Source organism: Rhincodon typus, chromosome 29 (assembly GCF_021869965.1).
Source record: "Rhincodon typus isolate 14 chromosome 29, sRhiTyp1.1, whole genome shotgun sequence".
NCBI classification, from domain to species: Eukaryota; Metazoa; Chordata; class Chondrichthyes; order Orectolobiformes; family Rhincodontidae; genus Rhincodon; species Rhincodon typus.
Genome location: NC_063360.1, coordinates 14,493,411 through 14,517,191, shown reverse-complemented (window position 1 = coordinate 14,517,191; position 23,781 = coordinate 14,493,411). Strand labels below are relative to the sequence as shown.

Below are 23,781 nucleotides of genomic sequence, written 5' to 3'. Positions count from 1 at the left end.
GGACTGTTGTACAATCTGTTTGGACAATGATGTGGCTGTCATTGTTGTATAACTGATAAATATGTGCAAACTGGGAGATGTAGCTGTGAGGCGAGCAGCAGTTCTAAATGTTGTGAAGGTGAGCTGAAGCAATGAGTATTGAATACTGATTAACAGATGTTGTTGGTATGCAAGTGATGAAGTGTGTTGAATTGTGTGCCTTAGGCTAGCGGTGCTGTTAGTAGACCATTTGAATTTTAGAGCAGTTGAGGATGCATTCCTGATCTTAACAATTTGTGTGAGATTATTGAACAACTTGTGGCAATGTCTCCAGATTGGAGGATTTAACTCATTGCATTGACATCTATAGCTATGACCATGTGTCTGGAGGGCCTGTGTCCCAACCATGGATGGCACATCTCCCACCAGGACATTTGCACAACTCTCAGTACATGTTTCAGCCACAATGCACCTTCCCTATAACAGGTTACCTTTAAGTGATGCCAAGAAATTATAATTTTTGGGGCCCATAATAATCCTTGCAACCAACAAAGACCACACTTGGCCTTGGCTATGAGTAGAAGTCATTCCAAAGAGCAGGCAACATGAAGTTGGCATGCTGGCCACATTTCAATTATTGAGCATGGGTTAATAGTGAATTGTGATTCACATGTTTGTTTCAGGGCTGATCTAATTTATCCCCAAAGGCATTATGGACACACAATTTAAGTAATGGTCATAGAAGTGAAAAATGGAGAAGGAGCTTGGGACTCGCAGTTTGTTAGATCATTGTGTTACAGTTCAGTCTATCAGTTATATGTGATAATAGTGGTGCTGAGAGCCTGACTTGCTTCTTAGATTTTTTCATTCATTCATGGGAGCATCTCTGGCTGGACCAGCATTTATTGCCCATCCCTAGTTGCTCTTGGGGAGGTGGTGGTGAGCTGCCTTTTCGAACTGCTGCAGTCCATGTGCTGTATCTTGACCTGCAATACCTTTAGGGAAGGAATTGTCTGAAACTAGCACTGCTGTCTCACAACGTCAGGGATCCAGGCTGAAATCCAGCCTCGAGCAACTGTCTGTGTGGAGTTTGCATATTCTCCCCGCGTCTGCATGGGTTTCCTCTGGGTGCTCTGGTCTCCTCTCACAGTCCAAAGATGTGCAGGTTAGGTGGATTGGCTGTGGGAAATGCTGGGTTACAGGGATAAGGTAGGGAGATGGGTCTGGATAGGATGGTCTTCGGAGGGTTAGTGTGGACTCAATGGGCCGAATGGCCTGCTTCCACACTGTAGGGATTCTATTACAATTACTTCATCAGGTTGTGTTGCTGCCATTTAATCAGGAAACTGCTTCTTTTTAAAGATGTGCCCATTTGAAAATATTAATTTTCTGTTAAGGTTCATCCAAACAGGGGCCAATCATTGTTGGAGTGAAGGTGGTGAACATTCAAACTCCTGGACGGGTGAACTTGGGAAGTTCTGAAACATCTGTTATCTATGCCATCCTGGCCTCTACCAGTAATGATGGCAACATAGGCACTTTGTATCTATTCCTTCCTGGTCACTTCCAATAAGAGTAATAATGATAAAGATATCTTGAGTCTATCTCATCAAGAGTCACTTCCATTAATTGTGACAATAGTAATACATCGATGCCAATATTAATGGGGCTGCAGTGAGGCAATAGTAAACCAGAAAACAGGTTTTCATCAAGCTCACTTCCATTTTTGAAATCCATTTCATGACCAGCCGCAAACACTGGATTGCAAGTTTTAGGAGAAAATCATGGAGGGAATGGAAGGAGCAGTCAAGAACATATGGGATGTGTGGAGGAATTGCAGGCAACGCGGCAGACATTGGTTACGGGATATGGAGGCTAACAGATTTGCTTGGTGAGCCAAAAGAAAGAAGGCTAGATTCTCCTGACCCACAGTGATGCTGGAGGTGCACTAACCCTTCCCAGGTAGCTGATGGATTTTCCTGGTTTTGGAACCTCTAACAAGCTAACTATTAAAATTAGAACAGTGTAAGAATCTGAGGCACTCATTAAAGTATTGAATTGAAACATGACCATTTCATCCAAGTCACTTTTAGTATTAGACAGCATGTTCATTTTGTCTCTTCCCTGTAATAATGGCAGTACATATACATTGAATCCATTCATTTGGCTACTGCCAGCAAACTGCCAATTGTACAAGCACATTGAGTCTTGAGGATTCCGCAGACTCGCGGAAAGATCATTTCTCCAACCTAAAATCAATGTAACTATTAATATTTCTAACCATGGGAAAAAAGCCTTTTGTCCAAATGGACTTTCATTATTTTAATCAATCATTGTCACCATCACCTCACCATAACTTTCACTCCCAGTTATGCAGCTTCTAGTCACATATATGAACTCATCTCAACAATATTATTCTGAAGCTGATGTATGAAATCAGTAAGGAAAGAAGGGATTGTTTGAACAAAGGTTGTCATGAAAGGGGAAAAACTGAGGGCAGAGGTGGGGTTGGGTTAGTTGAAGAAAGATGGTTGCTACCTCTATTATGCACCACATCAGTTGGTTAGGACTTTCTCAGTGTCAGTGGCCTGATGGTATCGCAACTTTGTAAATATCAAGATATCACCTGTGAGGTGAATTGTTACAACCCCTTTGATTTAATTTATTATTGTCACGTGTACCTAAGTACTGATGGGAAGGTGCTGGTGTTGGACTGGGGTGGACAAAGTCAGAAATCACATGACACCAGGTTATAGTCCAACAGGTTTATATGAAAACACAAGCTTTCGGAGCCTCAGTCCTTCTTCAGGTGTTAGTGAGAGAGGTACTATCAGACAGAGAATTTATAAGTAAAAGATCAAAGGTTCACACCATTGATGAGGATGGACTAAATAAACCTAAGATGCTGTTAAATCTTTAATCAGTTCAAAGGTTTTAATTGATTAATATGTGTATGTAAATCACCAAATTCCTTTCAAGTCATAGTCCTGAGAGAACTAAAGGTTTACCAGTGTAAAGAAGAGGTGACATTTCAGGTAAGACAATGCATGTTAGGTGTGAGGCCTTGTTTAGAATCTGTTTGTGTTTTGGTTTGGAGTCAGACTGGTTTTATTTCTAAAGTGGGAATTTAGAAAATGCCACATTGACTGACTGTCTATAAATTGTATGCTTTTTGAACAAAATAAATTATATCTGCAAATACAAATTCACCCCATAGATTCATATGTGTATGTGCGTGTGTGTGTGTCTGTGTGGGAGAGAGTGTGTGTGTGAGAGAGAGTGTGTGTATGTCTGTGTCTGTGTGTGTGTGTGTGGGAGAGAATGTGTGTGTGTGTGAGAGAGAGACAGAGTGTGTGTGTGGGAGAGACTGTGTGTATGTGGGAAAGAGAGTGTGTGTGTGCGTGTGTGGGGGGGGTTGAGGGAGAGAGAGAGGTTTGAGATGGTGTCTGTGTGAGAGAGGATCTCTGTGAGTGTGCGTGCGTGTGTTTGTGTGAGTATGTGTGCGTATGTATGCATGTGTGAGAGTGTATAGTGTAGTGGAATCACCTGTAGTGCGCCATAAACCCACCTCTTCTTTACACTGATAAAACCTTTAGTTCTCTCAGGGCCGTGACTTGAAAGGAATTCGGGGATTTACATATATATATTAATCATTTAAAACCTTCTAACCGATTAAAGATTTAACAATATATTAGGTTTGTGTAGTACATCTTCATCAATTGTGTGAACCTTTGATCTTTTACTTATATATTCTGTGTCTGATACTACCTCTCTCACTAACACCCGAAGAAGGACTGAGGCTCCGAAAGCTTGTGTTTTCAAATGTACCTAAGTACAGTGATAAGTTCTGTTTTGCATGCAGTACAGGTAGATCATAGCATACAAAGATCATAGCGTGTCTGAATGACTCTGTAAAGATTCTGCAGGAAGAAGGAATTTCAATATTCCATTCTAAATTAAGGGCAAAGTCAGATTCTGGTTCTGAAGTTGGAAAACCTATGGAGCACAGGAATTCGGGTTTGGATTAGAATTGGCTGATTGGAGAACAAATTATTGTTTGGTGGGACTATGTTTCTTCCTTGGACCAGGGATTTTACTAATGAATTCTGTGATCATCTTTTAAATGTCAACTTTTTGGCTGGGAGTGTAACATCCAGCAGCCCATAGACCGATGTAATCTGAACTGATGTTGTTCTGATGCAGGGTTGCTTTGTGCACCCATTTCCAGTTTTTTAAATGCATTATTTTTATCATCTGAGATCGGATTTTTTTTAAAGTGCCGGATTGCTGTGAGAGTTTGAAATTGACTTGAAATAGACAAGTAGGGATCTTGCAGCTGAAAAGTGTTCAGCTGTTGCTTGTTCATTTCGGACCCCATGGAAGTTGAGAAGAGGTTTGGCTGAGGAATGCGCTGGGTTTCTCTCTCTAGCCCCCCTCACCAATGCCGACAAAGGGACCGCCTCCTTGCCCGTTTGGATCCAGCTCCCCCCCACCCCTCCTCCACAACCTCCTCCTCCTCCTCCTTGGGTTAGAATTTTATTCCCTCCCCGGCCCAGATTCCCCCAGCAAACAAAGAGCTCTGGGGCTGATCAAGATCTCCCGACCCTGAAGGAATTCTCTTCTGTGTTCCTGATTGGAAGCAGATGTCCTGTTGCTGCTCGGCAGATGATAAACTTTTGCCTCTTTGTTTAACACCCTGGTGTAGCCAGTGCCTTACCCCATCCACTCCGCGGAATCGCCTGCTGCCTGTCTCAGATGTGAGAGAAGGGGGAGTGGGACTGTTGGAGACACCTCTTTAATCTCTCTCTCTGTCTTCAACCCAACTGGAGTGGATCGTGGGGGAGGGGGGTGGCTTTGCTCAGTACAGGAGTGTGAAGCAGTTCTCCAGGAGGTCGCAACATGGGGGTATGGTGGATAGCCAAGTTTGTACTGGGATGCACGGCTCTGATCTCTCCTTCCCTGGAAGATGCACTGAGCCAACAAGAAAGTCAGTTCGGAGCACCGCGCTTCGCAGGAGCCGGGGACAGAGATTTGCAATCGCGGGTCAGGAGGCGAGGTCAAGACAACTTGAGAGGGTAAACTTTAGTCCTTCATTGCAAATAATCCGAAAAGATCTGTAAATGTCTCATAGGAGAGAACAGAGAATGGGGTCGATTTCATTTGAAACGTGGTCCTGGTGGAGAACAGTGAACAGTTCTCCTTCTTAACGGTGTGTAATTCTAACTGGATTAGACTTTTACATTGCTCCCCAATACCGCTGAGCATCTGAAGTCCCTATTTGAAACGAACCGACTTTGAAAGGAGGTGAAACGCTACATAGTGTAATCCTCCGAAAGTTTTACTAACTCACTGATCCTCTTTCCGCATCGACAGTCGCGCTCGCTCTCCTGCAGATTTTGTAAAGTTTTGTGTTTTTTTTTGCTGTGTTGTTAATGCAGTGAAAACTGTGGGTTGGGATGTTCGGTGGTGAACAGCCTTAAGGGGGAAGGTGATGGATCTGTGGATGACGGGAGGATTAGATTTTAAGTTAAGACCACGGTTTTTGGGGCTGGGCTCCTGAGGAGGTCTCGGCGCTTCTTTTGTCTTGTTTGGAATGTGACTTGGGAAAAGAGACGGAGATCTTAAGGGGGGGGGGGAGGTGGGCGCAGTGAGAACGCTGGCTCGGACTGGGAAAATGTCAACAGCTACAGGGAGTTTATAGGACCCACTTGTAAAAATCTGTATTTGACAGAAAAATTTGAATTGGAACTTTTAAGTGAATTGTGTGAATTTCCTTCCATGTATTTAACATCCCCAAGCTCCAGATTGTAAAGACAGCAGCTGAGCTGAGCTCCAAACGCCTCAGGAAATCCATTCTAAGCAGCGGCAATGGTTTTAGAACTGGCAGGAGAAGGCAAATTCCTTTCTTTCGTGACGTGGGATTCCACAATTTTTTTTAATCATCGTTTTGGGATCACATTCTATAGTTCCATTGCTTTTCTCATGGAATCCATTGGGCCTGGATTGTAATTTACCAAGGCTCAGATCTGATGAATGGAAGTCTCAATGGCCAATGTTGATGAGTTGGGTTTTTTATTAAACAATGAGAAACGCTGTGAAATGAGATAGCTGTAAGTGGGATTAAATAGTGGGTAAAGGCTAACACAGTTGGCAATTTTGGCATTCGACAGAGATTATTGTCAAAGATAGGGTTGCAATAATTTGCCTCTGAAGGTAATATTTCTCTCCTGCTGAACATGAGCCTGTGCAAATCTCAAACGTATGAAAATATGCAGGACCCGAATTAACTTGTGTGTAGATTTCACAGAAATCTGCATTTTGGTTAAAGTGGCCGACTAACCTGCCTTGTATGTGTGTAAGGAATGAGAGATTCTCCCTCACACAGTATTGGCAGAGGCCCAGAAGCTGCACAGTTTAGACCGTGACAGGACAATGAGCGCGGTATGTTTGCTGGTGACCAGCCTGCCACAGCGCCTCGAGTTGATTTTCCACGAACGTTTTGTAACACAGTTACAATTAACTTTGAGTGTCAGTTGAGATGAATGGTCTACGTCACTGAGACCCTCAATTCAGACTGAAGGACCATGAATAATTCATTCTCCTGGTGAGCAATTGAGCCAAGTATGGTTTCTTTTGAATGTTACACGTGCAGAGTGTAGCTTACAACCCCTTTGCACGAACAAAGTTGCTCTATTGTTCAAAGCGGAAGCAGTTTTGCCTTAAAATGCATGAAGACGAAAACCCACCACGCTACTTGAAACCCAGTGAAACATTTGGTAATAAGCAGCAATGCATTTCTAACTAAAACAAATCCGTTAGATCATAAGATCTGGGAGCAGAATTAGGCCACTCAGCCCATCGAGTCTGCTACTCCATTCTATCAAGGCTGATAGGTTTCTCAGCCCCATTCTCCTCCTTCAGCCCCCACCCTTATCCCGTGATCATCTTACTAATCAAGAGCCTCTGTCTTAAAGGCGATCCATGATTGCAAATGCATTTTGTGAGATCCCCTTTGCATTCAAAATGCTTAGAGTCAGAGAGACTGAAAATGAAAATCGTTCCATCAAACCTTTCTTCTCGATTTATAAAAAGTATAAGAACATGCAGTATTGTTATAGCTACACCACAGAAATAAATCAGTTTTTAACATGACCAAATCTAAAGTCAGTACCTCCTTGGATTACCAGTTAACTGAAGCTTTTTTAAAAAAAGCCTTTTTTTGTTGTACTATACATATGTTAACCTGGTTTAGAATGTGCTACTTTGTGTTTTGACACAGAAGTGTGCATACACATGTAATTCAGACACATTTAAACTGTAGCAAAGTGTCCGACAATAGCTCACTAAGACCTTATTTTCTGCCCAGTTCGGATTTCCTTGGTCAGGAGAGAGCTTTACGTGTTTAAAGTTTACACATTCACACGGAAATTTGCACCAGTGTTCCTGGTTAAACCACACTGGAATTAAACTCCATACAGGTCAAACACGAAGTATGAGAGTTGGCCTTCTCCGTAGGGTTTTCCCTATTCAGAACTGTGTTTGGACCTATTTATGATACAACATTAGGAATCACACCATTTTTGCATAAATATAGATGTTACTGTTGCAACTTGGTAGTAAAGAGAGCATAGTTTTGTGTTACAGAAATCACTGTTTACTGCAGTTTTGTAAACCACTTCATTAATAAAGAGTTAGTAAGGATTGAGCATTACTTTGAAAACTTAAATCCAGAGAATTTCATTGCATTACCAAGCTTTATGCTGTTCAATAATCTGTTCAATACAGATGTCTGCAAGACAACCCAAAGTACTTGTGATAGCCCATACAATGAGCTCCCTATCTTGTTCAGCTAGTCTCACAATTGGTATGATGCTAGTATAATGGGTTAGGGAAAAAGAAACAATGTTACCACTCCTATAGCTGCAACGTATGGGGAAACCATCACTTGCCGTTCCCTGCCAAGCCACACACCATCCTGACTTGGAACTATAATTGCCGTTCCTTCACTGTTCATAGATCAAATCCTGAATCACTTCCTAACAACACTGTGAATGCAACTGCATCACATGGACTGCAGCAGTTCAAGAAGTCAACTCACCACCACCTTTCAAGGACAATTCAAAAACCATCGTAAATGATGGCCTATCCAACAATGCTTGCATCCTGTGAAAGGATAAGAGAAGACAAAAAATATGAAGAAAATGCAGTGTTGCAAAGTTCTGATCTTAATTTTTGAATTTGAGATTTTAAGGCCACCATATCACAAATCATAGATCTCTCCAAATTATATATTGTCTGTATAAATATAATAACTGAAGAAAGTATGAAGCAAAAAAAAAGCCATTTGTCTAACGACCCACAGCCCTTTTATAAAAAGTTCCCCATCATGGACTCAACCCATTCCTTCCACAACCAATGCACAATTTACCATATCATGAAATCCACACCTTTCATTTAATCTTCTGAAGAAAAGATTTTTATAATACAGTGGAGTAACTCAGCAGAAACCTATCCATTCATACCATTCAATTCAACCCCTTATTTGTTGCATGACCGGATTTCACTGGCCAGAACAAAATAACCAGCTTGAGCTTCATCCACTGATATGAACAGAACACGAGGTAGGGAGATTAACTGTCAGCATAATTCAAATATGTAAACTGAATGATGGAAGACTGGTTAAAATATAGACTTAGTCTTTTGAAATCTACTTGGTCTGTTTAAGAGAATGAATTCAACGCATGTTAATTTCCTGCTTGAATTAAAAGTTCTAACTGGCTTCAATTAGCAGAATGAGGAGGGAAATTTAAGTTATTGGAGGCCAGCACTTGCAACTTTTATCTCGTTGTCTGTTTCAATAGAATACCCATTTATGTTGGAAAGAAGTACTGATGTAAATGTTCTCTGTGTATGAACTATCTGATTGGCAGCATAGTCATTTCTGTCAATCTGTATGAATTGAGGTGTAATTCCAGATTTAAAGGATTGTACAATAGATTCTATTTATATTTATCACTTGCAGATGTGACTTTCATCCACTGTGAAGCAAAATTAATGTCATTGTTTGTTGGTCAACAGCTGTGATTTTAAACAAATCCTCATTGCAACAAAAGCTCAGGGGAGAGGAGACAACAATTAGTATTGGTATTTCAAATTGTGAGTTTGCTTCAACAAATGGTCGTGAACAACAGGAAGTGTTTGCGTTCTTGCAACTTTCAAAGCCAGACATTTTTGACTCTTTGTTTGATTGAATTTCTTATTTAGTATCTCTGTCTCAGTCAATAGCTACTGCAGATCAGGAAGGGCGCAGGTTCCTTGTTTGGATGCAATTGGGATAATTAGTTCATAGAATCCATACAGTATGGAAACAGACCAGTCAGCCCATCTAGCCACATCGACTTTCCAAAGAGCATCCTGTGCAGACCCACCCTGCATCCCATTCCTGTAATCCTGCATTTCCCATGGCTAATCCACCTAATCTAGGCATCTCTGGACAATATGGGCAATTTAGAATGGCCAATCCATCTAACTTGCATATCTTCAGACTGTGGAAGGAAACCCACGCAGACACAGAGAGAATGTGCAAACTCCATACAGACAGTTGCCCGAAGCTGGAATTGAACTTGGGCTCCCTGGCGCTGTGCAGCAGCAGTGCTAACCACTGAGCCAATGTGCCACCCAACTAGTGTTGGAGGCTAAGATTAGTGTTGGTGTACATAGATTAAGGTAGGCAGAACTAAGCAAGATTCCTGTTCTTGGTCACTTATTCTGATCAATGAGGGTACTTTGGATGTGGCTGAACAATTTACTTGGTCACACCCTTGCAGTCACCTCTTGCCCACACTGCTGTGCTGTTGGACTATGTGTTTGGTAAGTACTGTTCAGGTTTATGAAGAATGGACATTTGCTGAGGAAAGGGGTAAACTTGGAAAAATGTTCCATGCTTTAGAATGGTATCCCATAAACAGAACTGTCACAGTCAATGCCCAGCAAACTGTACCTTGGTCACAGTCAGCATCCAGCAAATTATACCCTGGTCGCAGCCAGGACCCATTGAACTGTACCCAAGTCAGAGTCAGTGCCAAAAACTGTAGCCCAGTCAGAATCAGTGCCAGGGAACTGTACTCCAGTCAGAGTCAATGCCAGGGAACTCTACCACTGTCAGAGTCAGCAACAGGATCTATGCTGTAGTCAGAGTCAGTGCCAGGGACTGTACCCCGACCAAAGTCATCATCCTGGGAGTTGTACACTATTCATTCAGTGCCATTGCCCAGGGGACCATACTCAAGTCAGTGTAATCACTTGGAAACTGTAGCCCAATGGAAGCTGATGCTTACAGGAGAGAAAAGAAGAGTGGTGAAGGAAACTGTCGTGGAAAATTAATAGATGATTCAGTCTTAGGTGCTTGCGAACATAAAGAAAGGCAGCCCATTCAGTGCATGGAGTCAAAACATTATGGATTTTAGTCATAGTCAATGCAGTTTCTATCAAATTAAGGTTGATATTTCTCTGTAACTAGCTGAAGAGAAAAAGTCTTGTATGATATGAGATATTGTGCATCTAGTTTCAGAATATAACACATCTACTGAGGTCCTGAGACAGTGCTGGCGTCTCCATTCTAGAGCTGCAATTCTGATTTAATCCTCATTTGTTGAAGTCCTGTCAAATTGACTGAGCTTCACTGGTCACTGTCCCTAATTGGGAAGAAATCAAAGGAAGAAGACTATCCTGTGCTTCTAGAAACTGTATGTTGTTAAACGAGGGCACCAGTAGTGTTGCAAGTCCCTGTCACAATGAATTTGCCACCTCCTACTGATTGTACACATTTTTAATGAAGTAAGAACTGGAGGGCTCAATGGCAGATTCTAATATATAAAGATTTTTGAAAAGCATTTGTAGCCCAGACTCTTCCTCATAGAGGACCATGTCAAGACAAAATAGGAAATTTGACAAATTAAACCATGCAAAGTAAAGTCTACCATGACTGGAGCTTTCTAGTTCTAAGTTAAGGACATCTTAAAAAATATAGATAAGGGTACAGATTCAGGTTAAAATGAGTGAAACCTTCACCAGAAGGGATGAAGTGGGGAGGGCTTTGAATGTGCTGTCAGTCAAACTTGTCTGAAATCGTAAGGCTAAGAGAGTGTGAGCCTTCATGTGTTCAAGATTCATTCTTTTCTTTTCATTTATCTTAAGAAAGCTTTGATTGTTATGAAAGCACAAACCCACAGGCCTAGTGTGGAAGGAATTGGAGAGGGTTATCTCCCGTGCTGGAGACTGTGCAATTTAGCCTGATCCCAATTTCAGTGCATTCATGTCCAAAGATATGTGGGTTAGGTGGATTGGCCAATCTAAATTGCCCCATAGTGTCTAGGAATGTGTAGGCTAGGTGGGTTAGCCATGATTAATGAGGGGTTACGGGGATAGGCTAGGGAGTGCTGGGTCTCAGAGGGATACTGTTTTGGGGGGGGCGGTGTGGTGTGGACTTGATGGACCAAGTGGCTTGCTTCCGCACTGTAGGGATTGTATGATTCTATGTTATAGCAGGGGTGTTGGATAGTGAGTGAATTATTGTCCTCTTGATAGTGAGCCCTTAACCCAAATGAAACTAGATGATTAGGCATTTATGTTTCACTGGCATCCAATTATATTTTCTAATCTTCAGCTTTAGGGCCCTTAAAAGATCATTAGAGTCCAAAGTGTTTGCCTTCAGTTCATTAATAAATCATCAAAACTCCTCAATGCTTCTCCCGTAGCACAAAGCACACAATAAGTGTGTTTACACAGTAAAGCAATTAATAACCCAACTTAAATTTCACTGCTTTAGCCTTTGAGATTTAGTTCAGGAACAAAGTTCGAAAATGTGAACATGCTTTAAGCATTTTTTTATTACATTGGGACCAAATCCTAATCAGCAAAATCTTAGTTTAACAATGATCCTGCTTGGTCACCAATGTCTATAAACCCTTAATACCACATTATTCCAAGAGAAATTAACTTAGAATGGGCTTAGAGCTATGTGTTTCTGAGCTGCCTTTAAGGCCCAAGTCGTCCTGTTTGTATGAGATTAGTGATTATACTAATTTATTCAGGGGGATTTCACACTGTAATAGATGATTGACAAAGCTGTGGTTAGTCTGTATCTGAACTCATCTCTCTAGTTCATCCTAAACTTCAGGAATTACATCCCGATACATCTTCCTCTTCTTCGCCCTTTCAGTGTCCCAAAATGAACACTCAGCATATTCCCTTCTATTCTAAATAGTTATTTTTCAGGAATTTAACATGCCCCCCCTTCAGTTTTTTCATTCAATTTACAGTTTTATAAAACACAACTTGATATCACTTAATTGGTACTTGATTAACTTCATCCTATCTTTCTAATTGTGAGGATATCCTGCTCTGCAGTCCTTAGCCATTCTCAGGACAGCTCTCAGTTATAAGATCTGATATCTTGATGGATAAATGTCCCCTATCCTTTAATTCCCACCCTGTTCCTTTTGCAGGCTAGTGCACACTGACTAATTTATCTGGTATAAGCAGTCTTCAGTTAGTAATTCAAGCTGAATAAAACCATACAGTAATAAGGCTGTCTATCTAATAATAGCTCAACTACTAAAATGGGTTTAGGACTGTGAGCTTCTACTAAAACAGATGATTACAAAACATGAGATAACAAGGTGTAGAGCTGGATGAACACAGCAGGCCAAGCAGCATCATAGGAGCAGGAAGGCTGATGTTTCGGGCCTAGACCCTTTTCTGATGAAGGGTCTAGGCCCAAAACGTCAGCCTTCCTGCTCCTATGATATAGAGTTTGAGTATATAGAGTATATAGAGTATTTAGTATATAGAGTTTGAGATTTCCTTTTGGCATCTGTTTATCTAGAGGTGACTGAGTTTCAAATTGATGTAAGTACAAATCAGTTCCTCAGGAGCAAGAACAACAACTTACATTTATATAGTGCCTTTAACATAGTGAGAGATCCCAAGTTGTTTCATGAGAGCATTATCCGGGGAGGGTGGGGTCAATGTAAATGTCGTAGTGACTACAGTGGGAAAATGGAAAACCAAGCCATAATAGGACAGACAGCCAGAAGTTTGGTCAAAGCAGTATGTTTTAAACAGTATCATAAAGGAAGTGGAGAAGTTTCAGGGATGGTATTCCAGATTACAGATGGTGCAAAGGAAACTGTGACTAGCACATCAAACCGGCAATTAATTAAGAAATACTAATTAGACTTGATAAGTGTGGATATTATGTTATAATAATACAACCTTCTTGATTTAATTGTTGGGTCCATGCCTGAAATTCATATTAATTCAGTTCTGTTTGTCTCTAGTTTTTGCATAATAGAAAACAAGGGCATACTTCTGTCAGTATTGCTCATGATCCATTGTTCCATGCAGATATAAGAAATATCTGAAACTGTTTATGAAACCTATCCTGAAAGACATTTCCCATCAGCCTCATGTTCTGCTGGAGGCGAATCTACATTAGTGTCTCTGTACTGAACACTAGCACATTCATAATCACAGCTGAATATTTCACTTGCATTATTTGTACAAAAAGACAGATGAGAGGAATTTTTCACCATTTTTGTTTGAACTATTTACATGTATAATTCAATATCAATAGATCCCACCGAAGTTGTTAGAATTTAACTATTAAACCTACATGCCATCAGTTCTTGGCTCAAATTGTCTATCGATGATTAAGAATATCCTTTATTGATCTGAACCAGCTAAGTACAGATTTTGAGAAAAGTTACTTCAACACTACATGATAACTTGTCAAAAGCCTCAAAATCCTACCGCATTAGTTGCCTTGAGTAACTTTGAAATGTTTCAGAATTCCCATGCTCTGAAGTTGTGTTATCCAAGATATTTATTTATCTTGTCATTGATTGTTTATAAATGTGTATATATATTATACAGAATGCTTTAGAAAACTTTACAAATCATAAGGTTGGCCGCAGCAGCAATAATTCCGCAAATGCAAGGGACAAGCTGCCTGGATGGAGTCACCAAATCTGCAAAACTTTGAGAGAAATCACGTGACTCAGTTTATGACTGACACAGTGTTGGATTTGGATGCAGTCTGACATAACTTGCATTAGCAGCAACAATTTCTGTCTTCTCTCTTTTCTTCTCTTAAACCTCTCACCAGAGTGTGAGTTGAAAACCAGCTGCCATTCTTCATCACTAAAAGTAGAGGGTTCTAAAGGAGAAATCAGATTTTACCACCACTGTCTCCAGAAAAAGGAAATCCAGCCAGACATAACTGATCCAGGAAGAAGTCCGAATGCCATCAGCTTGTGTGCTAAGTGATTTGGCCTACGGACCAACATTTGGGACAATTTGTGAATCATTCATTTTCCTAAATTTAACTGTTGATTGACCAATGTACTTATAAGATAATACTTAGCAGAAATAAGATTATATGCTAGACTTGGGGGGTGGTGTGTGTAAGGTTGATTGTATTTATCTATACAGTTTAAAAAGCTGGTTAATAATCTTTGCATCTAGGTTAAGTGAGTATTGTTTACAATAATCTAGTTCTTTATTTGTCATTTAAAGAACTTAGCTGATTTGTTTCTTATACTGAGCCATATACAGTCAGATAGATTTGGTTATATTATTGCCAATGCCACCTTTTTAAATCCAGACTTTGTTGTGACCAGTGCAGGAGTGGACCAGGGAAATGAATTAGTTCACCCTTCTAACTAGATAATACACCTAACAGGAAGCTTCTAGAAACAATAGAGTGAATTATCCAGGCACATCATTGAATGCTGTGTCAATATCACTTTACCTGTGGCGACGGTGTGTTCCTGAAGTAAATAAAAGCTTCTTGTATGGGACATTTCAATTTTACCTTCTGCTTAGCGTGGAACACCTGATCTGAAAAAGAGTTACTGAGATCCATAATGACATTGGCAGTTGGATTTAAGCGTCAAACACTTGTATTGTTGCTATGGATAGGAATTCTCCATTAATAAGAATGATTAAAAAAAGACTGTGGATTCATGCGTTAGTTCATATTTCCGTTCCCTTATCTCAAAGCATTTGAGGATGAGATGCCTAAGTGAGAGGCAATGAATTGCCCAGACACATCTCTTATTGACCAAAGAATGCTTTCTGAGTGAATGCAGGCATGTGTCCAGTCGGGACGCTGCATTTAGATTCAAGAATGGAAACCAAAAGCTTTCTAAACTATGGCTACTATGATTTGAGCATATTTATTCTTGAAGTGAATTATGATCTTGCTGCACTTTTGCACGTTTGTGTAAAATTATACAGTTATCCAAATAGTATTTTGCATGTATCAGGAAATGTCTGGAATGAAACTTTCAAATCAGATTGGTATAAAAGGCACCAAACTGCAATTTGCAGGGCAGAACTTATTCCATCACTTTAGTGTTATGGTATTACAACCATGACACTGTAAGCAAGCAGCATGGATATAGAGGGTGATTGGAAGGACTAACTGCAATAAGCTTATCTAAATGTCTGTTCCACCATTCACTGTAAGTTTGAGTTCAGCTAGTACTATAGGAATCATCAGGGTCATAGGAAGCTCTGTAACTGTTATCTTTCATTTTCTTTCAGGCCAAATGTGTGCGGATCTCGATTTCATTCCTACTGTTGTCCTGGATGGAAAACGTTGCCTGGTGGTAACCAATGTATTGTGCGTAAGTATTGCCAGCTCTATCCACTGGGGAAACATAATTTAATCTGAGCCTCTTTGGGTTACATGCTTTTTCCCATCAAAGCTAATTCCAGCCTATAATATTGTCGTGCTGAAGACCATTTTTGGAGTTGGTCTGAGACTGATGCAGTGTTTGACTGCCGTACTCCAAAAATAACCCAGAATTTTTCCACCTAGTCTCAGTTTTGCAGCTGACATTGGCCCTTGGACTATCCTGTTGGGTTGCCAAGCCTCCAGGATTGTCCTAGAGACTCCAAGAATTGAAGATAAATGTCCTGGACACTGCCAACAATCTGTGAAGAAAGTCACCATGACTTTAACAATTATCGTGTTTCACTTACATCCTATGATTATTTTTGTTTATTCGTTTCAGAAATATTCAAAATAGGAAAATAAATTGCTGATTGACTACTGAAGGTGGGAGTGATGTGATGCAACCTCTAGGAATGTAGCCGGCCAATTGATCAACCTTGTTTGGCTATGAATTTAAATGAGTCCTTAGCCAGCTAATGTTTAAAATAAAAGTCCATTTCACACACTCTGACAGCGCCAGATGTTACCCTTGTAGTCAGATAGCTTTGTAGGTTTCAGGTATTCCCATCATTAACACACAGACTTAATCATTTTAAATGAAAGTAAAAATATTTACTTTTTCTCATTTTGCTTCTCCATTCCTCTATTCTTTTCTCCCTTACGTTTAGATTTTTTTTTGTCTATCGAACTAGATCTATTTTACTTGTTCTGAATAATTTTATTTCCCTCTTCTCCTCATTTGAGGTGCAACTTTTAACAGTTGATAAGCTGTAACTGGTAAAAGAAATGGGCATTACCATCCAGTCAAAAGTGAAAGGTTCTTGTAACAAGAACACAGCCAGCTAATTCTTGACCATGTAAAACTGTTTCAAACTGAGAAAGTCTGTCCATTGCATAACAGCTCAACATCACTGCGGACATAACAGTGTAGTGTCATTGTAAATTTACCACAGTGTTATCAACATATCCACAGTTTGACTGTCAATGTAACAGCAATTCTCATGAATAATTCTTGGTTTCAACATAGTTAAAGATAACCTAATGGTAGCCAGTTATATCTTTGATTGCTTTATATTAAGTTGACAGTTTCTGAGTGTGTTTCCTTCTGTAATTGTTTAGCAATTTGTCGGAACACGTGTGGTGATGGGTTCTGCTCCAGACCAAACATGTGCACCTGTGCCAATGGGCAACTCTCTCCAGTTTGTGGATCTGGTTCAAGTAAGTGGCGTAACACTGATTGTATAGACAATGTGACAACATGCAAGCACCAAAGCCCTTCATTTGATCAATTTAGTGATTAGATATAGAATAATGAAATCTCTACACTGCCCTATCAAACACCACCATATCAAATGCAATACAAGTTAGATACAGGGTAAAGCTGTATCTATATTGGCCCAATGTACATTCTCAGGTCAGGCACAACATGAAATAATATAAAGTTAAGCTTCCTTGACACCAACTATTGAACTTCATCATGTATTGCAACGTTATATCCAACAGATGAGGGGATCTTTCATCTTTTTATCCTGGGTTCAATTTTAACTGAGAGGGACATGGTCAATATCTAAGTCTGCCCCCATAATTAACCATAGCACAACAACCCAATTAAAGTGGAAATTAAAATTGAGACCATAAGCCAGGAAGATCAATATAATAGAGTCTGGATGCATGGAAACTCAGAAACAAGAAATGATAATAGATTTTACCAATTCCTGCAGCTTTAGGTACCAGGCACAAGACATTCTATAATCAGTCACCAGTCATTGGGTTATCAGTATCTCTGCAGGGACAGGCTGTGCTTTTCTGTTCAGTCCTACACTGACTTTCGTACATTGAAAATTTATAGAGCAAGTAATGATCCCTCACAAGATAAGTTTCACTTTCTAGTTAATGCCGACGAAAGACAAAAACTTGTTAGTTTAATAGTTTAGCTCCTCCTCACTATCCTATGCCTTATCCAATGCTCCAGAGCCTTGGAATTAAATTTCTCTGCAAGTTGAGATTGGGGAAACTGGCTTTCCTCCTGGTTCCCATCGTCTTTTTTTCCTAAGTCATACTAAACTTGGCATAAGGGGAAAAGGTTTAGCAATTGTCTCACTCTGGAATATCCCAGAAAGGGAGTGGAGGAGAGAGAGAGAGAGAGAGTATCACGAAGTACATTTTAGTGATCAAAGCCAGCCCTTATGCCAACTTCCCAAAGACAATGGGTGAGGGGTCGGATTCACTTCCGAAAGTACACAAGTCACTGAGAACATTCACTCACAGGGGCAACCAATCGGAGAAAAAATTTCCCCATAAACAGAATGGAAGGAAATGGTGAGGAACTGCTCCTCCAATCGCAGTCAGGTTCTCTCCCACGCTTGCTGCTGATAGGTTCACCAGTGAGGAGGAGCAGCGAGCAATTCATCATCAGGGGAGTTGCCGGGGGAGTCACTGGGGTAGTTGCCAGGGGAGTCGCCGGGGAAGTCACGAGGGGAGTTGTTGAGGCAGTTGCCAAAGGAGTCACTGGGGGAGTGGGAGGCCAAGAGCAAAGATCTAGGGGCTGAGGGACCAAGAGCCAGAAACGGAGATGAGTGTTAGTGGGGATTGGGCACCAAGAGATACCTTTGGCCAGGGTTGGATGGGAGGACGAGCTTTAGTGGAGTGTCCTTCAACAGGAGCTGGAAGACCCTTTTACCAAATCTGGAAATTCTGTCTGCTGGATTTGTGGTGGGAATGTCAGCTAGAGGAGGCTGATGGGAAGTGGAGGCTACTGGAGAGTTTAGGGAGGGAGAAGGAGGCTGGAAGTCTGGAGTGAGGGAAGGTAGCTGCAAGTGGAGAATGGGAGTGTGGGAGTGGGAGATTATAAGGTCGGGAGTGGTCAGGGGGCTTAGAAAGGGCCTGCAGGTGGGGAGCGAGAGGAAAAAGAGGCTGGAAGCGAAGAGTCAGGGAGGGAAAAAGAGGTTACAACAGGGATGGTGCAGTGAGTAGGCAGGCTAAAATAGTTGTTCATGGGGATTACAATCTGAAAGTCACTTTGAGAGATTGTATTCACAGGATGAAAGCAAATCCACGTATTTGGTGTTTTGAGGACTTCAGGATGTCCTAAAGTGTTTTAAGCTGGTGAAGAATTCTTGAAATGACATGATGTAGTCACTGTTTATAGCGTAAGTAACAGGTCAGCTCATTTGAGCAGAACAAATTCCAGCAAACAAACATGTGATAATGACCAGCTCAACCGTTTCGGTGATGTTGATTGAGAAATATTGGGCAGGACACCAGGGAAAAGTCTTCTGTCTTCTTCAGAACAGTGCCTTGCAAGCTCTTAAGACCACGTGTGAAGGCAGACAGAGGCCCAGCTTGCTTACATCTTGTTCAAAAGATGGTTCAGCACTCGGTTAGTCATGAGCTGGCATGGCAGCTTAGATTTTCTGTGCTCAAGTCTCTGTCAACCTCTTTGCTTCAGAGGTCCCCACTGAACCACAATTGATACTTGTCTATTTGAAACTATAAATATACCTATTTGTAAGCAAGATGGCCATTTGGAGGTAACTTTGAGTATTATTTTACCCTGTAAACAATTGATGTGATGACTGTTGGATGTTTCACAAGTGCATTCTGACATCTGTACCATACCTCCCATAGTCCCATTGGGATGACCACAGTTATTGTGAAGATCAGAACAGGACAAAGTTGGGAGCCACGACCAAGGCACATTAATCCATTGAGAGGGTCTCTTATTTGAAAGCCCTTTTCTGCAGCAAAAGTTCCTGTTCTTCAATTAATAATAGTCATTTGCTTTGGTCATTTAGATATAATGTTTAGTTATTATTCCAATCATGATAAAGTACAATTAAAATCCATACATGTCTGGGAATAATACTTTTTGGGGCAGAATTGCTTTGCAATTTTGGTTTAGTTTTGGTCTTCATCAGAAGATCGGGAGAATACTTGGGGAAACTACGGTCATTTATGGCATTTCATCCAGTTCTCACCAAGACTGTAAGAAAGTTGGGAGAATTAAATCTTAGTTACTTCTAAATGTCTGGAACATGAAAAAAAGATAAAACGTGTTTGCAAATGGTTCACTTTTGTTAGTGTTGTAGTCTGGTGGTTCTTAATTTCATATAAAAAACGAGCAAAACATGGGTGGATATTCTTGACAATTCTGTAAGATTTTGTAATTCTAGAATGGCTCAATACTTGATGAGGCCATTGAATCTTTTCACGTTATTAGGTCGGGAAACTGAAACAAATCCAGTCAAATTCTCACATGGAGAGAGGGCAATGGTTATATTGTTATATGTCTAAATGATTTGGGGCTGCTTCTCTCTTCTGTTATCACAGCTGGCAGCCATACTATTCTCTCTAGGAATTGCAAGTATGCTAATGTTTTGCCCATCTGCTTGCTACAAATTTCCAACCCCCCACCCCCCCCCCTCCCCCCCCCCCCCCACCCCACCCCACCTTCCCCATCCGACTATTATCAGGTTTTTCTCACCACACACTCCTCCTTAACCTTTGAAATTATAGTTCCAATAAATTAACGCAAAGGTGATTAAGAAAGCTGGTTGAGAAAGCAGACATTGTAATCAATGTTAATGAGTAGTTTCAAATGGTCAGGCCAAAGCATGATCCAAGCCTAGCCCCATTGGCTTTATAGTTGCCTTGTTTATATGGATTTCTATTCACTTTCTCTCACTGTCTCCTCCCAAGTTGGAGGACGGCTGTGTGCTAAGTGGGAAATGTGGGGAGGAGGGCTGCATAGGGCAGATAATGTGCTAAATATGGAACATTCACAACTTTTACTAGATTAATTTAAAATGAAGGTGAAAGAACGCAGGCTCCACTACTAATATTCCATGCTGTCCGTTAACGTGCGCCGCTCTGCATTCTGCCCAGGTGATAGAGGTGAGAGTTTCTGCTACACTCTACTCAGAAGCACAAAAGGTGCGGGAACAACCCATACCATTAACACTGTGGCTGGTTGGGAATTTTGTAACTCAAACCGTTGCAGGAGAATGGTCTTCACCTTTCTTCCTACAACACTGAAGATCTCCTTTCAGCCCCATTCCCACCCAGAAGCTAATTCAAATCAGAAAACCATATAAAGAGGGAAAAAGGAGTAAATCCCCCTCTTAAAGTGGTTGTCAAAGTTAACACAATAAATTATTTTGAGCAAAAGTAGTCTTCTGTTTTATGCAATATTAAATCATGTTTAATAATCATTTTTCTGTACTTCTAACAAAACCCTTCTTAAAGTAAATGCATCTCAATTTACAGTTGTAGAAAATCAATTTTCAGGGGAATCACTTTGAGGAATAGATGGCACACAGTCAGACATAGGGTGAGACAATCAGAGTCAGGAGCTGAGCTTGGCAGTGAGCATTTACTTAAGCCTATTTTCTGTGTAAGAACAGCCTGCAATAACGGGAATGGGATTTTGGGCCTTACTGAATATGTTGATGGTGCAGCCTTTGAGCCCCATTTAAGTGCAGCTGTAGCCACCACCATAAGTGAAGAAGTCAGAGTTGAGTTTGTGATGCTGTGGGTACAAGTCGGCTGACCTGCTTTGTTCTCCTTGCAGTCCAGCAGTGTAATGTCAGGTGTATGAATGGTGGCTCTTGCTCAGAGGACAGCTGTATTTGCCAGAAAGGATACACCGGGACACACTGTGGGCAACGTGAGTATCAATACCACATGACTACAAATAAATTTTATCTGAGATCTCAGTGCACAGAGGGCTGAGAGCTGTGACGGATGTTAATCAGGGCAAATGTTTTCCGTTCCGTGTAGAAACTGCAGAGCTACATATAATTTCAATGTATTCATTGAGCAAAACTATTTAGGAAACAGCAACAGTCTGTAGCTAATCATGCAAGATTATAACTGTACGGCAGTGATACAAGATCTCCTTTTGTGTTGTTAAATGTTCAGAGGGTTGATTGCAGTTACATTGTTTTTTCTGCACTGGATGCCTGTTTTAGATCAATGTCCAATGGAAGTGTTGTGGTAATCTTTATTCATACAATAAAATTGGAAGTTCAACTATCTGGGTTAGTGGTTAACCTTGATTACTGGCTTTAATATTTAGTAGTCACACTGTCCGTTATTTGCCATATAAAACAATTAACATCACTCAAAAATAATTGAATTTCTACCAAAATAAACAGAAGGATTACCAATAATTTCAAGAATACATTAATATTATAAATAAAGCCTGGGCTGAATATTCTAATGACCATGATATCCCTGGTGGCAGGCCTGTATCATTAACCATTGCTGTAACCCATATGGAAGGCATTTGAAGACATACTTTTAACTTATCTCCCTGACAATCGTCTGTCATATTTGACATTATTTGGCATGTCTTTTGCTAAACAAAGTTGGAAATTTCCAGGAAGCCATGATTCATACAAGAATCTGGTTTGTGATGTATAATTTTCAGGACCATTTCACACTGACTTTTTCTGGGAATCTGTAACGGCTACATTTGTTTCCGCTAAAAATCATATTTAATCTAAACCATATTTGTTGCATTTTAAATGGATTTGAAAAAAAAGAATTGCCATTGTGTCTTTATTCAAACCAATGATGTGGACGCGTTGCCAAAGGGTGTGATCTTTCCTTTCCCTCATTAGCTGTTTGTAAGAATGGCTGCCAGAATGGAGGCCGATGCATTGGACCAAGTCGCTGTGCGTGTGTGTATGGGTTCACTGGGCCACAGTGTGAACGAGGTAAGGCCATTTCTGAGGGACAGCTCAGTTCTAGGGTTATGGACAACATGCCAGGTATGGGAATTAATCTTTATCACTGTGTGAATTTTTTTCCCAATAATTTACATTGGAATCATTAGAGGTTCCAACTGATCAGGCTCAACGTCAATGCTGCCTGATTGAAAATTATGTTCAAAAATTTTCTGGATGGGCTTTTTACTAAAATTAGTATCCCATGTGAAGTTGATAGATGGATGTCAAACTCTCAGAGGGTGACTATGATACAGCGATGTGAAAATGTCACATGGATGTGGACAGATGTGAAAATGCCTTAATAGTGTAAACATGATGCTTGAAAAAGTGTATGCGTCGTAAAGGAACAAGAAACATAAATACTTTTAAAATCTGCATTTGTGTAGCAACTCACACGAACATGAGACAGTCCAAAGTGCTTTACAGCTATCAAAGCACTTTTGAAGGGCAGTCACTATTGTGGTGAAGACCAAAATTATGAAGCAAATAAAATGGAAAAGGAAAATAAACTCAGAAAAAGTGGAGAAAAAAAAATCATCTCTAGCTGTCAAAAAATTAAAAAACAAAGAATTGTGGGTGCTGGAACTCTGAAACAGAAGCATACGTGCTAGAGAAACTCAGCAGGTCTGGTGCATCTGCGGAGACAGAAAAACAAAGTTAACATTTTGAGAGCAGTGACCAATGGGTATGTGTGATTTACAGCTAAGTTGTGAAAAATTAGAAAGTCACTTGAATATAATTGAGCTGCTAGATGTAGCCATTAAACTGGACCAGGCTAAACAAGGTTCTGAACACTGATGATACCTGTACCATTCTCTCACACTAGATTTAACATTGGAAAGTGAGTAAAATTTTTGAAAAATTTTCCTCACATCTGAGTAAGAATGACATCGCCTGTATAATATTGTTACCAGTTGAAGTATAGTTTAAACGCTGGTAAAAAGAAGTAATTGAGGTCAGCAGCACTGGATTAGCTGGATTAGTATCAGTAAAAGAGGAGTCAGTGACATAGTGCTGGCTGGAAAGGGATTATTAAATTCATCATTGTGAGTGAGCTGTATTATCATTACAATGTACTGTTTGTCACACAAAGTGTAGGCAGGGACCAGTTATTAAGTCTTACAATGTTGGGGGTGCGCTGGGTTAACATCAGTATTGACGGTTAATGACATAATGCGCTAGCTTGAAGAAGTTACTGATCCCAATCACGTGAGAGAACAGGCTCACTATTACTGGGATAATAGGAACTGCAGATGCTGGAGAATCTGAGATAACAAGGTATAGAGCTGGATGAACACAGCAGGCCAAGCAGCATCAGAGGAGCAGGAA

At 40.5% G+C, this 23,781-nt stretch overlaps 1 protein-coding gene across 1 annotated transcript in view; it reads left to right on the top strand.

Moving 5' to 3' along the window:
• Nucleotides 1-4,878: 4,878 nt before the first annotated feature.
• The window catches only part of fbn2b (fibrillin 2b), a 193,163-nt gene continuing 174,260 nt past the window's right edge, over nucleotides 4,879-23,781 (top strand). Inside the window, exons 1-5 of the mRNA XM_048613904.1 lie at nucleotides 4,879-5,054; nucleotides 15,589-15,671; nucleotides 16,841-16,939; nucleotides 21,291-21,386; nucleotides 22,345-22,440. Coding sequence (XP_048469861.1) covers nucleotides 4,879-5,054; nucleotides 15,589-15,671; nucleotides 16,841-16,939; nucleotides 21,291-21,386; nucleotides 22,345-22,440 — 550 coding nt within the window. The remainder of the gene's footprint in view (nucleotides 5,055-15,588; nucleotides 15,672-16,840; nucleotides 16,940-21,290; nucleotides 21,387-22,344; nucleotides 22,441-23,781) is intronic.